Source organism: Megalobrama amblycephala, linkage group LG20 (genome assembly GCF_018812025.1).
Source record: "Megalobrama amblycephala isolate DHTTF-2021 linkage group LG20, ASM1881202v1, whole genome shotgun sequence".
Taxonomy (NCBI): domain Eukaryota; kingdom Metazoa; phylum Chordata; class Actinopteri; order Cypriniformes; family Xenocyprididae; genus Megalobrama; species Megalobrama amblycephala.
The window spans coordinates 13,401,744-13,420,003 of NC_063063.1; the positions used below are offsets into that span (position 1 = coordinate 13,401,744).

The 18,260-nt window shown below is 36.8% G+C and overlaps 1 protein-coding gene across 1 annotated transcript; it reads left to right on the forward strand.

The window, feature by feature from the left end:
- The first annotated feature begins 9,239 nt into the window (after nt 1-9,239).
- minpp1b (multiple inositol-polyphosphate phosphatase 1b) lies at nt 9,240-15,023 on the forward strand. The gene is made up of 5 exons (XM_048171219.1): nt 9,240-9,958; nt 12,511-12,705; nt 12,821-12,918; nt 14,115-14,245; nt 14,379-15,023. The coding sequence occupies exons 1-5, from the start codon at nt 9,385-9,387 to the stop codon at nt 14,755-14,757; spliced, it is 1,377 nt and encodes a 458-aa protein (XP_048027176.1). The 5' UTR covers nt 9,240-9,384; the 3' UTR covers nt 14,758-15,023.
- Nucleotides 15,024-18,260: the final 3,237 nt, after the last annotated feature.

Sequence of the window (18,260 nt, forward strand, 5' to 3'; positions counted from 1 at the left end):
AAGAGAATGTTGTTTGCATTGCAAAAAAAAAAAAAAACTCTCCCATGAACTTCACTTGTAACACCCAGTTCAGTCTTATAGACCAAACAAAGATGCACATTTATTTGGTTCAATTATGCAGCTCTGGTGCTGAATACACTAATGTCAATCTCTTACAACAGCTGACAACAGGTTGTTTGTGGAGAACCTGTTTAGCCTGTCTACAATAGCATGACCAGGATCTGTAGATTGACATAAGTATAAAACTGTACTTATCAGTGAAGTGAATTTGAGGACAGTGGGTTGTACAAATTTCACATTTTCAATTAGCACCACTAAAACAGAAATATTTAAATACTGACAACCAGTGTTGGGGAAAGTTTCTTTTAAAAGTAATGCATTACAATATTGTGTTACTCCCCTAAAAAAGTAACTAATTGTGTTACTTAGTTGAATAAGCCTCAGGCTAAAGGAAATACAAATGCATGCCTGTACAGTAGAGGGCATGGCTCAAACAAACCTTTCATCTGTGCTCCCATTCTAGATTGTAGAATAGGATGGAGGAGAAGAATGCTTAAAGGTGCCATCAAACGTTTTTTTACAAGATGTAATATAAGTCTAAGGTGTCCCCTGAATGTGTCTGTGAATTTGCAGCTCAAAATACCCCATAGATTTTTTTTAATTCATTATTTTAACTGCCTATTTTGAGGCATAATTAGAAATGAGCCGATTCATGCTGTGGCCCCTTTAAATTCGTGCGCTCTCCGCCCCTCCCGAGCTCTCGACTATATAACTGCATAAACAGAGTTCACACAGCTAATATAACCCTCAGAATGGATCTTTACAAAGTGTTCGTCATGCAGCATGTCTAATCGCGTAAGTATGGTATTTATTTGGATGTTTACATTTGATTCTGAATGAGTTTGATGGTGCTCCGTGGCTAACAGTTAATGCTATACACTGTTGGAGAGATTTATAAAGAATGAAGTTGTGTTTATGAATTATACAGACTGCAAGTGTTTAAAAATGAAAATAGCGACGACTCTTGTCTCCGTGAATACAGTAATAAACGATGGTAACTTTAACCACATTTAACAGTACATTAGCAACATGCTAACGCAACATTTAGAAAGACAATTTACAAATCTCACTAAAAATACCATGTTATCATGGATCATGTCAGTTATTATCGCTCCATCTGCCATTTTTCGCTGTTGTCCTTGCTTGCTTACCTAGTCTGATGATTCAGCTGTGCACATCCAGACGTTTTGCCCTTGTGTAATGCCTTGAACATGAGCTGGCATATGCAAATATTGGGGGCGTACATATTAATGATCCCGACTGTTACGTAACAGTCGGTGTTATGTTGAGATTCGCCTGTTCTTCGGAGGTCTTTTAAACAAATGAGATTTATATAAGAAGGAAGAAACAATGGAGTTTGAGACTCACTGTATGTCATTTCCATGTACTGAACTCTTGTTATTCAACTATGCTGAGGTAAATTCAATTTTCAATTCGATGGCACCTTTAACACTATTACTTTAACAAAAAAGAAACTAGGGCTGGGAAGCGATTCAAATTTTTACATGATGTGGCAATTAATTAATGTAATTAATCGCAAATTTATTCATACGACAATTTGGCTGAGAAATTATCCCAAAAGATAAATTAAAGTCATTACTGTGTAAAGCATCAAATAGACATTACAAAAAGTAGATTCAGAAATAAATATTTTATTTGATTCAAGATAGAATTTATTACACAAACTTTTGGACCATGAGGTTGAGTAAATTATGACTGAATTTTAATTTTTGGGTGAAATACATCTTGATTTACAGTGGTGGTCAGTATTATTGGCACCCTTGGTAAATATGATCAAAGATGACTATAAAAATAAATCTGCATTGTTTATTCTTTTGATCTTTAATTCATAATATTAGCAAAAAATCTATCCTTTCATTGAAGGAAAAGAATTGAAAGTGGGGGAAAACCACATTATAAAATAAATAGTTTTCTCCAAAACACGTTGGCCACAATTATTGGCACCCTTTTATTCAATACTTTTTGCAACCTCCTTTTGCCAAGATAACAGCTCTTCACCTATAATGCCTGATGAGTTTGGAGAACACCTGACAAGAGATCAGAGACCATTCCTCCATACAGAATCTCTCCAGATCCTTCAGATTCCAGCTCCATGTTGGTGCTTCTTCTCTTCAGTTCACTCCACTCATTTTCTTTAGGGTTCAGGTCTGGGAACTGGGATGGCCATTGCAAAAGCTTCAATTTGTGCTCAGTGACACATTTTTGTGTTGGTTTTGGTGGGTTTTTTTTGGATCATTGTCCTGATGCAAGATCCAACCATGGCCCATTATAGGATTTCTAGCAGAAGCGGTCAGGTTTTGATTTTTTATCTGTTGGTATTTGATAGAATCCATGATGCCATGGATCTGAACAAGACGTCCAGGACCTCCAGCAGAAAAATAGGCTCACAGCATTAAAGATCCAGCAGTATATTTAACCGTGGCCATGGGATACTTTTTATCCATGTGTGCACCAAACCCATCTGGTGGGTTTGCTGCCAAAAAGCCCCTTTTTTTAGTTTCATCTAACCATAGAAGCCAGTCCCTTTAGAAGTTCCAGTCTTGTCTGACAACTGAATATGCTGGAGATTGTTTCTGGATGAGATCAGAGGATTTTTCTTGAAACCCTCCTGAACAACTTGTGGGGATGTAGGTGCTGTTTGATAATTGATCATTTGATAATTGATCATTTTAGGCTTTCTGAGACTCAAGACTCAACTAATCTCTGCAATTCTCCAGCTGTGATCCTTAGGGAGTCTTTGGCCACTCAAACTCTCCTCCTCACCGTGCATTAGGATGATTTAGACACATGTCCTCTTCCAGGCAGATTTGTAACATCTTTAGTTGATTGAAACCTCTTAATTATTGCCCTAATAGTGGAAATGGGGATTTTCAATGCTTTAGCTATTTTCTTACAGACACTTTCTATTTTGTAAAGCTCAACAATCTTTTGCTGCACATCAGAACTATATTCTTTGGTTCATTGTGATGAATGATTACGGGAAATTGGCCTTTGTGTTTCCTCATGTTTATACTCCTGTGGAACAGGAAGCCATGGCTGGACAATTTCATGTTCATGATCACTCTGGTGTGCTAAAAAAAAATGTAAATATGAATGGGAATATACTTCAGAGATATTTTACTCATAAAAAAATTCTAGGGGTGCCAATAATTGTGGCCAGCGTGTTTTGGAGAAAAACATTTATTTCATAATGTGATTTTTCCCACTTTCAATTCTTTTCCTTCAATGAAAGGTTAGATTTTCGCTAATTTTATTAATTAAAGATCAAAAGAATAAACAATGCAGATTTATTTTTATAGTCATCTTTGATCATATTTACCAAGGGTGCCAATAATTTTGACCACCACTGTATATATAATATATATATATATATATATATATATATATATATATAATATTATATTATATAAAAGTTTTTTTTTTTTTTTTAAATATGCATTATATACAGTATGTGTGTGAGTGTAGTTCTCTGCTCTCAACTTTAAAGCTTGCTGTCTCTTCTTGTATGGACCCTGCATTACCTAACACAGTATACACATAACATAAAAATGTGTGAAATATATCACAAACAAAACAAAACAACTTGAATTACTCTGTTTTTAAGTTAACTCACTAAAGTTAATACATTACACTTGATGATGTCACGTAGACTATATTTATTACAGGTTTGCACTGCGCACTCAACGCCTCTGCACCTCACTTCCAGTTAATCTCAACATAAGGACAAGAGAGGTGTCAGTCAATAAATGGGAAAACAACTTACTTTTAAAAAAAAAAACTCAGATATTTTGTTATAAATTTAAAAGTAATGCATTACTTTACCAGTTACTTGAAAAAGTAATCTGATTACATAACTTGTGTTAAATGTAATGCATTACCCCCACAATGTTGACAACATTTACAAGTACTTTTTAATTAATTTTAACCTTTGAATGTGAATGTGAATTTTTGACAGCAGAGCAAACATTTAATGACAATTTGTGGTCAGACCAAATTTCTGGTATGTTTAGCACTGTATGATGGAAGGGCACTGAATTTGGAAGAAAACTACTGAAAAAAAAGGAAACATGTTCAATAACTTTTATGTAAGACTAGTAGTTTAAGAGCAAGAGGATATCATTGCACATCCTCTGGCAGCCACTTACACACATTTACTGGCAGGAGCTGATAGCACAGACAATAGACATAACCTCCATAAATGTTTACATAAAGACCCCCACATACTTTCGTGCCATCATACAAATCAGTGAGACACTGTCTCGTGGCTTAGAGATTAGTTTAAATTGTAACATCCTAGTGATATTGAATGTTATCCCCTTTCTTATCAGCTTGATTTTACATTCTGCTTTTTATTACCTGCTTGGGTACTAGTAGTTCCATGGTAGTTCTTTAAAGGATTAGTCCACTTTTAAATAAACTTTTCCTGATAATTTACTCACCCCCATGTCATCCAAGATGTCCATGTCTTTCTTTCTTCAGTCGAAAAGAAATTAAAGTTTTTGATGAAAACATTCCAGGATTTTTCTCCATATAGTGGACTTCAATGGGCACCAAACAGTTGAAGGTCAAAATTAGTTTCACTGCAGCTTCAAATTGTTCTACACGACCCCAGATGAGAAATAATGGTCTTATCTAGAGAAACAATCACTCATTTTCTAAAAAACACTGGAGAGACTGGAGCGGGCTCTATGGAGACTGGAGCGGGCTCTGGAGAGACTGGAGCGGGCTCTATGGAGACTGGAGCGGGCTCTGGAGATACTGGAGCGGGCTCTGGAGATACTGGAGCTGCTTGCTTCCTCCTCCTCCGCTTTCGGGACCCAGTTGAGGAGTGTGGGTTCCGTGTGGGGCAGGCAGGGAGTTCACTGGAGGGGTATGCGGAGGGAGACGGAGGTTGACTGACTGGCCCGGCCAACCGTGTTTCCGGATGGACTGGAGACATACACTGATCCTGAACCGTGTCCACAAAGAATTTGGAGCCATTTAACCACAAAATTAAATTGATAGTTTCGCTCAAGGAGAAACGATAAACAGGTTCATCAAAACGGATAGTGTTGTCGTCCAGTCCATCCAGAAACAGGGCGATCAACTGAGCGTCGGGCCAGTTAGTCAAATAAGCAAGCTCAACGAACTCCTCCACATACCTCTCCAGCGAACGACCTACCTGCAGGAGCCCGATAAGGCGATCGCTGGCTGTCAGGGTGAGAGGCGTTGGAGGAGCTGGATCCAGGGAGCCGGGGAAAGTCTCCATATTTTCTTATTTTCTTTTTCGTGGAAAATCCGGCGGTTTAAAGGTCCGTTCTTCTGTTAAGGTTGCTGGTGCAGAGATGAGGCAGATGCGGATTTCCACAATAATATACCACTTTAATCAAACAAGGGCAAGGAACGCCAACATACACAATAAACAACATTCAGAACGGACCAGGAGTGAAGGGAGTGAGTGCCATATAAAGGGAGTGAAGACAATAGAGTCCAGGTGCAGGTGATGAGTGATGATGAGGAGCTGACGAGGGAAGTGAGTGCAGGTGTGGAGAACAGGAGGATCTTGGGAAATGGAGTCCAGGGGAACAAGGGATCTGTAACAAGAACATTATCTTGTTATAATTTCTAAGCTGTAACTGCTTTTGTTATTTTTGGATGTCAGGCAGTCATACTGGACTGCTGTCGCTTCCATATACCAAAAGAAGTCTGTCGCCCTCATGTGGATGTGAGGAAAGGCAACCATTCCAAGGAAATCATCAACTATAATGGCAAAACGAGGAGAACAAGGAAAATATATATTTATTATTGTAAAGTCATCACATACTTCTGATGACTGTTAGAAACAGAAAATGCATTAAAATTATTTGCAGAAACTCAAAAAAGTACAAAGATATAGAGGTGATCGACTCAAACGGACTACAACTTACTATTTAAAAGGTTTCAAGACAAAAGTTATTCTCATATATAAAGGATAAGGAAAATGTGTGTGTGTTTAATTGATGTAACAGTAACATTTAATTGAGTTTTCACAGCATTAATTGCTTTGTTTCCTTTTCACTTAAATAGTCCTGCAGTGTGACAAGTGAAGTACAGATTCCATGTAATCTCTCAATATGATGCCACTGAAACTACTTATATAATAATTATATGAAATGTTTAAATAGTTTTAGATTGAGAATATTATGTCACAACTGCTTAAAATTTTATCTTTCTTCAGACATCTGCTCAAACTCCAACATTGGCTATAAACTGGGGAAGGAAGGATTTGGTGCCATTTATGTGGAAATTTGTTTGTTCAGTTTTAAATTGATGACTGGAATTTAAATTCACAAAACTTTACCATACATATCTGTTAAGGATTAGTTTAAGTGATATGATATGTTAATTCTATCTAATTCTCTGTTTTGTTGATCAGGTGGCACTGAAATATGCCAGGAAAAATGGAAGCCATGGAATATATCAACATTGTAAATAGGCTGCAGTCCCTGTGTTATCTCCTTTCAGTCTATGTTTTGAATTTTATATTAAAGGTAATCAGACAGCAAACTTCCATCTAACTACATAAAAATTGTCTTTCTTCTAGCCTGATCATCCCTAACCTGTTCCCCTGGAAATCAGCCTGATAGTCCTTGCCAATAAGGGTCCCAGCTCACCCCACATTATTGAGCTGCTGGACTGGCAAGACCTCTCCGATCATTATATTATGGTCTTGCAGCGCCCCTTGCCCTGCTAGAATCGCTTAAATTTTTTGGAGAGGTTTAGGGGCACCTTCAACTTAAGAGATTGCACAGCATGCGGCAGGATGTTGAGGCTGTTAACAACTGCTGTAGCTGCGGAGTTCTCCATAGAGATATCAAAACATGGACACCCTGGATGTGACACTAATCAATTTTGGCTGCGGCAACCTGCTGTATGAAATGGTGTATCACACCTTTAGTGGTATGTATTATAGCTGTAGTTTTGGACTTAAAGGTGCTAAAGGGGATGTTTTGTTTTATACATTTTTGCAATATTACTTGAAACTGTCTTTACTAACTGATAAAAGACTATTTATTAGGTGCACTGAAAGGAATAATATTAATATACATCATCTGTGCACAAGGTAGGGCCTTAAAAACACGATTGGCCCTCTGGCTTGTCAATCACTGCCATTACGTTCCTTGTGAAAGACGTGCGCGGATTGGCCCTCTGGCTTGTCAATCACTGCCATGACGTTCCTTGTGCGAGACGTGCGCGGCCGCACGCTCCAGTAACTTTCCACACTATACAGGCGCTGCATGCAATGTTTTTGTCAGGAGACAGGAGTAACAACTGCAGATTATGAGTTACCTGCGGTGAGTCCGACATAATGAATCCACTAACACGACACAGCGAATGCCGGTGGTAAACAAACACTCGTGTTCCAATACTCGTGCACGCGTTTTGCGAGGCGTTCCCTCAAAATGAGCTGTGAAGGAGGGGGGTTGTTCTTACGCATGCGCTCATTTCAAAAACTCACTAACAGACTTTGGTTTCTCAGTTCGACGAAAAGATCCTCTTTAGCACCTTTAACTGCAGTTACACCATTGCATATACTAACCGGGCTAAAATGAATGAACCTGACATGGCACAATACTAAATAAATTTAGAGAAAATAATTTGATAAAAACTGACCTCATCCTGCAGGAGCTGAACCTGAGATTGTAAATCTCCATCCCCAATCTGAGATGTACACTGTCTTGGCAAATAGAATATGTCAAGTCAAGTAGTTCATGAGTCACGGCTATCATGTGTGCGTTAAAACAGCTCATTGCAAAAATATCAACAAAAGCAAAACAAAATATTATATGCAGATGCACAAAATCTACAATGAATTAATTCAGGAAATAAGCAGAATAAACAGTACACCAATCCTGTTTGTTCCCTGAAGAGAGATATGCATGTGCTCCTGTACTGTTTGTGTATTAAAGAGCTATAAACAATTTTTCTCAGAGAGAAACACAAGATACAAACTGAAATAAAGCCCATCAATAGTTTTTGAGACACTGCTCCTTGCCACGTGTCAGGCCATGTAAAAAACAAAAAAACAAAAACGTGACTGCAAGTTATACAGTCTTGAATCATTATTTCAGAAATGTCCAATATTGCAAAAACGCATTTGTTTGTTTTTTCCCTCAAAAGTCAAGTTAAATCTTTTTCTTTCTTTCTTTCTTTCGTTCTTTCTTTCTTTCTTTCTTTCTTTCTTTCTTCCTTTTTTTAGATCTACAGAGGGTGCTATCTCTAAAGTCTCTGAACAATTAATATTGTTAGACATTGTTTTATATTTTTTATAATGGTGTATACCAGGGATGGGCAACTCCGGTCCTGGAGGGCCACTGCCCAGAATCAAAAGTTAGAAAAATACATTAAGAATAAATGTAAAAAAACATAATTAATCAGTATCACAAGTATCCCAGCATTATAGGACATTTATTCTAAATGATGTCTCTGCAAAATTGGAAACGTCAGAAGTTCTGCACAACCACTTTTTTCCTTTCTGGCTCTGGAAAGCGCTTTTGGTCCATAAGCACATGTACGTCAAGATTCAAAGACAGCTTCTACCATCATACTGTTCTTTCAGAACATATAAATCTATGACTCCTTTACAATACACACTCATCAAACTTAACCAGTCATATCTCGTATCACTTATGATCAACACTCTCTGCACCTCAGTACTGTTCTACCTCAAGAATTCCTCCAATTATGTTACTGCTACATTTGTACTGCTGTTATTTAATTACAGTTAACTTATTTTATGCTTAACTTATACATTCCTGTACGCACTTTATACCTATGTACATTGCATTCTGTCGTTATGTGGTTTTGTCTAATTTATGTTTGCATTGTTTGTTAAATTTAGCACACTGTATGTTGTCTTTATCTGCAAGAATTTCCCAAGAATTTAATTTTACGCCATACCCTGTACATATGACAACAACAAAACTTTGGCATCAAAGGGTTAAACTACATTAAAGGGATGCACAACACCGCCATCTAGCGTAGCACAATATCTTTTCTTTAAATATTTGAAAGCATATAACTTAGTTCTTAAAAGTTGTATTGTACTAATTTTGAAATAAAACAACTATTATATGCTTTCCTGATATTATCAGTGATTTTTTTTTCTTTACCTGAAGCGTCTGTGTTTTGACCCGGAAGGTTTTGTATCTCGTATTTGAGGCTGGCTTCACAGATAGTGTGCGTCATAGTTGGCAGGGCGCGTGGTTAATTTAGGCATTGAATGAATGTACAGGTGACCAAGCTACAGGTATTTTCGGTGGAACAGGTATCGCACATCCAGAAATGAAAATAACTTATTTCCTTATGAACTTTCTCATCACTTCTTTGATCGTTATGGTTGGTTTGTCATTCTCTAAACTCGCCAGACCAACGATACCGGCTATAGCGCATTACTTTGGGACAAAAGGCAGGTACGAGGAAGTGAACCCGCATCTATTAGATGACATTTTGTTTGTAAACAGATCGCTGCTGGCTCCCCCCTCTCCAGATTGCCGTGCCATTCATGTGGTGTCGGTGATACGTCACGGGACGCGCTATCCAACCACCAAAAATGTGAAAAGGATCGCGCGACTGTTTGATCTGGTCGTGTCTGATGCGTCCGGTCCTGCCTCGAGGCTCAATGACATTAAAACATGGAAGATGTGGTACACGGAAGACATGGACGGTAGACTGGTGGAGAAAGGGCGAGATGACCACAGGCATTTGGCTATGAGACTGGCAGGGTCATTTCCCACCTTGATTTCAGAGGATCACCTCCTTGCCAACCGCATTGAGTTCATCACCAGCTCCAAGCACCGCTGTGTTGATAGTGTTAAAGCTTTCCAAGAGGGCCTTCACAGACTCTGGGATGTTCAGGGTAGGCTCAGTGCCCCTTCTTTTACCAGTTTTGTTGGCTTTTTAAACATTTTACATGAGTAGTTCCTCCTAGAAATTAATTCTCTCATCATTTACTCACCCTCGTATCATTCTAAACCTATGACTTTCATTCTTCTGTGGAACACACAGAAGACGTTGACTTCAATTGTATAGACTGAAACATTTCTCAATAAGTTATATCTTCTTGATGCAAAAACTTGAGAAAATGAGATCCAGGTTATTGATGACGTTGAAGAAACATTATTTATTCATTGCAATTAAATTTAGCTTCACACGCAAACTTTAATCGATAATTAAATATTTAATAAAACCAAAAGGTAAAATAACAATCAGAAATAAGTAATTAATAGTTAATAATAAAATTTAGAGAATCGTAAAAAAAATCCAGAGTATTATCTAATAGATGAAGATCAGAATTTACAGAATTTGCAGAACTGTGTCATTTGCAGATAGGAGAGAAGAAGCAGAAGAGCAAGGGAGAGCAAAGGAAAGAGCAAAGGAGAAAAGCCCCCCTAACAACGACTCAGTCCATTTCCTGCTGATAAGAATAGGGAAAGTTTACATCCCACTCAAACTCATGTTTTGTTCTAATCAGAAAAGGTCGAATGGATTTACCCATTATGTCATAGACTGGTCAGATGTCAAAAATAGATACAGGAGTTGTTTTGACCCCCTTAGGGAATTTTCGCAAATCTTACATTATTACATGTCAGCAGAAATAATAACAGACATATTAAGTTCAAATGAACAACTAATTCCGAAAGCAAAAAAACATCGTCCAATATCTAACCACAAACGTGTCAACGTGACCTGTCACATTGGAACACTCGAAGAACAATTGAATATAACAAGCATACATACTCTTAAAGATAAAATAAGAATAACCATAAGGGTACAATAACAAGTAAATACTTGAAATGAGAATGATGAGAATTAATATATAAAGTAGGAGTACATAAATGTATGAAATCAGAAGTAAAATTGATAAATCATAAGCCATAAATGATTAACATAAATATGAATAAAATGCATGAATAAGAATATTGACCATTTTGGATCCACCACTTCTTTTATGTTCCAGAAGCAAAAAAGTCATACATGTTTGTAAAGACATGATGGTGAGTAAATGACAACAGAAGAACTACTTATCTTACATAGCTACATAGACTGTGTCATTAAAAATTCATTAAAAATTATACAAATTAAAAATTGTATTAAAAATTATATTTAAAGGGTTAGTTCACCCAAAAATGAAAATTATATAATTAATTACTCGCCCTCATGTCGTTCCACACCCGTAAGACCTTCGTTGATCTTCGAAACACAAATTAAGATATTTTTGATCAAATCCAATGGCTCAGTGAGGCCTCCATAGACAGCAATAACACTCTCTTTTTCATTGCCCAGACAGCTACTAAAAACATATTTAAAACAGTTCATGTGACTACAGTGTTTCAACCTTAATATTATAAAGCGACGAGAATACTTTGTGCGCCAAAAATAATAAAATAGCGACTCTTAATTCCACAATATCTAGTGAATGGCAATTTCAAAACACTGCTTCATGAAGCTTTGATTCTTTACGAATAATAGATTTTGATTTAGAGATTTTGATTGAGATTCGGAGCACGTATCAAACTGCCACAGTCACGTGAACTATTGAAGTTTCAAAACTCTTATGACGTAACGACACCTCGTTTACTGAAGTCATGTGATTTTTGGCGCTCTGAACCACTGATTGATTCATAAAGATTCAAAGCTTCATGAAGCAGTGTTTTGAAATCGCCCGTCACTGGATATTGTGGAATAAAGTCGCTATTTGGTTATTATTAGCGTACAAAAAGTATTCTCGTCACTTTATAATATTAAGGTTGAAACACTGTAGTAACATGAACTGTTTTAAATATGTTTTTAGTTGCTTTCTCGGCATTGAAAAAGAGAGTGTTATTGCTGTCTATGGAGGCCTCACTGAGCCATCGGATTTGATGGCTTGAAAAATATCTTAATTTGTGTTCAAAGATCAACGAAGGTCTTACGGATGTGGGACGACATGAGGGTGAGTAATAAATGACATAATTTTAATTTTTGGGTGAACAAACCCTTTAATTCAACATGTAGGCTACTTAACATTTTAAGTTAACGCCTAAAAATACATTTAGTAAAACACCCTCAATTGTTTCACTAACCTCTAGCATCCCAATTTGACAACCCATGATTTATCACACATGCAATACTAAGTTGAAGCTCAGATTATTGCAAACATTTGCAGTGGGGACATTTTAAATTTACATAGCATTTAATTGTATTAGGCCAAACAGCTGGCATTTAAAGACACTGAAACACAATGAGAGATTTGTTTGTCCTCAGCACATCTGCCATAAAGTGTCTGTTGTTATCTGTGCAGAGCAGACTATGTAAACAACTCTGCACCAGGTGTGGTTTATCTATAATCCAGCAATATTTATAGTTGAAGTAATGGCCCTTGGTTATTCAACTGTTATTCAACTAACCATACTTCTTCTTGTTTTATAGATATGGATTACAAACACTATGTGGATGATTCACTCATGAGATTCTTTGATCATTGTGAGAGATTTGTTGAAAGTGTTGAGAACAATAAAACAGCTTTGAAGGAGGTAGAACGCTTTAAATCTTCAGCAGAAATGGATGCACTACGGAGGAAATTATCCAGTCGTCTTGAGATTCCATACAATCAAATCACCCCAGGTAATTTTGCTTTTTATATTAGTGTATAATTTTCAAGTTGGTAAATGTTAATCTGTTTACTGAAATAGTCAATAAAAAAGATGCTTCCTGATCTTGATTTACATTTTGTTCCAAGAAATGGCAGAGGCAGTTTTCTTTTTGTGCTCTTATGAGTTTGCCATCAAGTCAGAGAACTCTCCATGGTGCGATCTGCTGGATGAGTCTGACGCTCAAGTACGTATATGCTGGTTGGAAATTCAAAACATCAATTTTCAGTGGATTTAATGAATGTTATTAAGATTCAAAGTGTAATTACATGTCAGCTCCATTACATATAACAACTCTGTTTGAATGCAGCATTTATTACGTGTTTGCTAATGCAGTGATGACACAGCTATATCTTTTACAGTTTAGGGAATACACTGGAATTAAAGGATTAGTTCACTTTCAAATAAAATTTTCCTGATAATTTACTCACCCCCCATGTCATCCAAGATGTTCATGTCTTTCTTTCTTAAGTCAAAAAGAAATTAAGGTTTTTGATTAAAATATTCCAGGATTATTTTCCTTATAGTGGACTTCAATGGCCTCCAAACAGTTGAAGGTCAAAATTATAGTTTCAGTGCAGCTTCAAAGGACTTTAAACGATACCAGACGAGGAATAAGGGTCTTATCTAGCGAAACAATCAGTCATTCTACCTATTCTACTTACGGGAAAAATGGAACTGGCGCTGCGTTCGTTCCGTAAGTAGAATAGGGAAGGCATAGGACATACAGCGTAAGTTTTTTGAAGAATACGAAAGTGCGGTTTTGGCGGAAGCACTTGGAAGGCGATCATTTGTTTATATAAAGCATATACATTTACATTTTTTCGAAAATGACTGATCGTTTTCCTCGTCTGGTATCGTTTAAAGCCCTTTGAAGCTGCACTGAAACTATAATTTTGACCTTCAACTGTTTGGAGGCCATTGAAGTCCATTATATGGAGAATAATCCTGGAATGTTTTCATCAAAAACCTTAATTTCTTTTCAACTGAAGATAGAAAGACATGAACATCTTGGATGACATGGGGGTGAGTAAACTATCAGGAAAATTTTATGTGAAAGTGAAATAATCCTTTAAGATTATTTTTAATTTTAGATTTACACTCATAAGGCCAATTCACAATGGACTGACAAACGCAGACCAACGGCAACAGACACTTTGCTGGATCAGTGTGTTGGCATTGGGCGGCGCTTGTTTTCACTGGTTGAACATGTTCAATCTGCATTTGTGGGATTGTGGAATGAGTAATCTGTAATCTGGTAATTGTCCCCATTGGCCTATAAAATGTGCATGATAGGTTTCTCCTGCGTTTCATAATTGGATTTACCTTGGCAACTAAATGCATGTTCTCTTTTTCAGTAACATGTTTTTGGCCTCTTGTTAGGTCCTGGAGTATAAAAATGACTTGAAACAGTACTGGAAGAGGGGATACGGACATGACATCAACCGTAAATCCAGCTGCCCTCTCTTTCATGATATTTTCAAGCGTCTTGATAAGATTGCTAATGACTACAGGTAAGGAGATTGAGATGTGGACTGGTTCTTAGTCAGTTATGGTGTATTTGTCCTCTTAGAACAATCCGTAGAACATATTAAAGATGTTTATGTGTTCACTTGTGGTTTTAAAATGTTTCCTGTCATTTGACAGATTTGGGGAGGTAAAAAAGACTGCCACCATCCAGGTTGGTCATGCTGAGACCCTGCTGCCTCTGCTCTCTTTGATGGGCTTCTTCAAGGATGAAAAACCTCTAACTGCAGACAATTTTTCATCGCAGCACAACCGCACATTCCGCTCTAGTCAGATTGTACCTTATGCTGCAAACTTAGTCTTTGTCCTGTATGAATGTAGTGATGGACTTAGAGTACAGTTGTTTCTCAACGAGAAGCCCATGACTTTTCCCAGCATTAATCATTCGGCTCCACTGTATGAAACGGTCAGAAAGCATTACTTAAAGCTCCTTCATGGCTGTGATTTTAATAAGGAATGTGATGTGCCTCAACCAAAACTCAGGAACACTGAACTGTGAGTCAGGTTATTAAATAGTGGATTACAGGGATCAATTACTGTGCTTGCAATGACTGTATCTTCACTTTTGATTCTGTTCTTATTTTCATATTGTGGTTTGAGGTCCAGAATATTGTTATTTATTTTACAGGCTACCAAATTGCCAAGGGGTGGACATTTGTGCTTTAAGAATGATTTCTGTGTGTTTTGTTTTATTTGCCAAAGTACTAAAGACATATGGGTGTACATTGCCAAATAATTTTTTAATGAATGCAATTTAACAGAAAACCTGAAGTTTCTATATTTTATATATTTTTATTCATATATGAGCTGTGTATTTTATAGTATATGACCTTTTAAACAACCAAGTGTTTTTTATAAAAGTCCACATTGAAATTCTGGGCCCAGCTGTTAAAAAAAAATAGAAAAAAAAAGAAAGAAAAAATCTAATTGGATTTTGGCTATTGGATTGTATCAAATCTGGAAAATGGGTTGTTCCAAAGAAGAAAAAAAAAAGGATTCTGAAATCAGATTAGATCACATAATCTTTGGTCTAACCTTCAAACCTGCTTTTTAGTAAGATCAGGATTATCCTGATTCCAGAAGGGTGGAGTTAGGAACAAAATGAAATAACACTTTTTATTTATGTTTTGCATATACTTTTAACCATTACAATGACTTTATCTGACCAACACAAATACATCAAGGCCTGGTTTTACAGACAGGGTTTAGATTCAGCTAGGATTAGGCCTTAGTTCAATTAGGTTGTTTATATCTTTTATAAACGTGCCCTAAACTGTGACTTGACACAGCACTTACATACTGTTGTACTCATGTTGATTTCATTGCTTCTACTATTCTCATTTGTAAGTCGCTTTGGAGAAAAGCGTCTGCTAAATGACTAAATGTAAATGTAAATGTCAAACATGCATTTTAGTCTAGGACTAGCTTAGGCCTTGTCTGTGAAACTGGTGTTGTTATACCAAACTGCTTCACAACATCCCATAACAACTTGAAATTGTGATATTTCCTCTTATCTTTTTTTGTCAAGACAAACATTCCATGAAACCCCATAATCATAAGATTAAACAATAGCAATCATTGCAAGAACAAGGAAAATAAGTAATATAAAAATACAATAAAATGACATAAATTAATGATAAATGGAATAAATAATCAAATGATAAATGGTCAATGATTATAAATGATAAATGAAATAAATAATAAAAAGAATAAATTACATAAATTATTAATGATTATAACATGAAACAATTAAGAAAATGAAGAAAGTTGTTTTTTATTTTCTTAATTTTGTATGGTTGCTCTCTTGAAGATATACACACAAAGGTTGGTTGCTGCTGAAACAAATCCTTAGATTCTTCAGCTATTTACAGGTGCATCTCAATAAATTAGAATGTCATGGAAGAGTTCATTTATTTCAGTAATTCAACTCAAATTGTGGAACTTGTGTAAATTCAATGCACAAAGACTGAAGTACTTTAAGTCTTTGGTTCTTTTAATTGTGATTGTGGCTCACATTTAACAAAAACCCAACAATTCACTATCTCAATAAATTAGAATACTTCATAAGATCAATGAAAAAATATATTTTGAACAGAAATATCAGGCTTCTGAAAGTATGTTCATTTCTATGCACTCAATACTTGGCCTTGTTTTGCATGAATTACTGCATCAATGTGGCGTGGCATGGATACAATCAGTCTGTGGCACTGCTCAGGTGAAATGGAAGCCCAGGTTGCTTTGATAGTGGCCTTCAGGTCATCTGCATTGTTGGGTCTGGTGTCTCTCATCTTCCTCTTGACAATACCCTATAGATTCTGTATGGGGGTCAGGTCAAGCGAGTTTGCTGGCCAATCAAGCATAGTAACACCATGGTCATTGAACCAGCTTTTGGTGCCTTTGGCAGTGTGGGCAGGTGCCAAATCCTGCTGGAAAATGAAATTTCTAAAATTTCCTGGTAGATGGCTGCGTTGACTGTGGACTTCAGAAAACACAGTGGACCAACACCAGCAGGTGACATGACAGCCCAAATCATCACTGACTGTGGAAACTTCACACTGGACTTTGTGGGATTACAAATTTAAGAATCTGTTTAAGATCTGATGATCCTACGTCCTGACATAACCTCACATGAAATACTAAGGTGAAGTACATTGTATTTAGCATTTTAAGGTAAAGATGACAACATCAGATGAATGATTCTGTTTAGCAAAGTTTCCAGCAAGAGTTTTTCTGCCAGTTCCTGTTCTCTTTATTGAATGTCTAATGAGTCAGATTACTGAGATTCTCACCTTTTGTCGTTAATGGCTCTTGGAGCCCCTGTCCCTTTCTTTGAATAGTTATGCTGATTGGATTAGGACTTGTGACACTCTAGAGTCTGGGGCAGGTTCCTATACCTGAATACTTAATTTGCATGCTTTTTTTAAGGTCGTCTCCCTGGTGCTTTGTCGCTATCCCTAAGCACTACCCCCTAAAATGTATATAAACTTCAATGTACACTGCCTTAGTTAGACTTGATGACTGCAGCTACCGACAGCATGTGTTCTCAATAAAGAATCTGCTGAAGATACATCCAAGTCTCCTGGTCTTTGCTTCTGAGATTTCCAACAACTTCAAGCAACCTGGTTTCTGTGCCTCTCCACACTTCCTCCAGACTCTGAGACCTTGATTTCCAAATGAAATGCAAAATTTACTTTCATCTGAATATAGGACTTTGGACCACTGAGCAACAGTCCAGTTCTTTTTCTCCTTAGCCCAGGTAAGATGCTTCTGACGTTGTCTTTGGTTCAGAAGTGACTTGGTACGTGGGATGTGACAGTTGGAGCCCATTTCCTGAAGACATCTCTGTGTGGTGGCTCTTGATGCACTGACTCCAGCTTCAGTCCACTCCTTTTGAAGCTCTCCTAATGACCTCAAGCCTGCGGTCATTCCTTTCACTTGTACACCTTTTCCTACCACACTTTTTCCTTCCAGTCAACTTTCCATGAATATGCTTTGGCACAGCACTCTGCGAACAGCCAGCTCTTTCAGCAATGACCCTCTGTGGCTTACCCTCAATGTGGAGGGTCTTGATGATTGTCTTCTGGACAACTGTCAAGTCAGCAGACTTCCCCATGACTGCTGTTGGGATTACTGACCTAAACCCAGTATTTATACCCTGAGAATGGTAATTTAATAGAACTTGAAATTAAATATTCTAATAATTTTAGATACTGATTTTTTGATTTTGATGAGCAGCAAGCTGTAATCATCAAACTGAAAACAAAAAATTCTGGAAATATTTTACTTTGTCTAATAAATCTAGAATATATTTAAGTTTTAATTTTTTAATTAAATTACAGAAAAAAAAAAACTTTGTCATGATATTCTAATTTATTGAGATGCACCTGTATAGCCTTTCAATACATTAAAGTGAAACAAATTATTTTGTCCTCATAAAGTAATCCCCCAAACAGCTGTCAGTGTCAAACAAAAATAATATATTTTAATTTTAACTGTCAATAA

Coding starts and splice junctions, on each gene's coding strand:
- minpp1b (XM_048171219.1), top strand. CDS start 9,385: ATGAAAATAACTTATTTCCTTATGAACTTTCTCATCACTTCTTTGATC. Junction 9,959..12,510: donor CAGACTCTGGGATGTTCAGG/GTAGGCTCAGTG, acceptor CTTGTTTTATAG/ATATGGATTACAAACACTAT. Junction 12,706..12,820: donor ATACAATCAAATCACCCCAG/GTAATTTTGCTT, acceptor TTTTGTTCCAAG/AAATGGCAGAGGCAGTTTTC.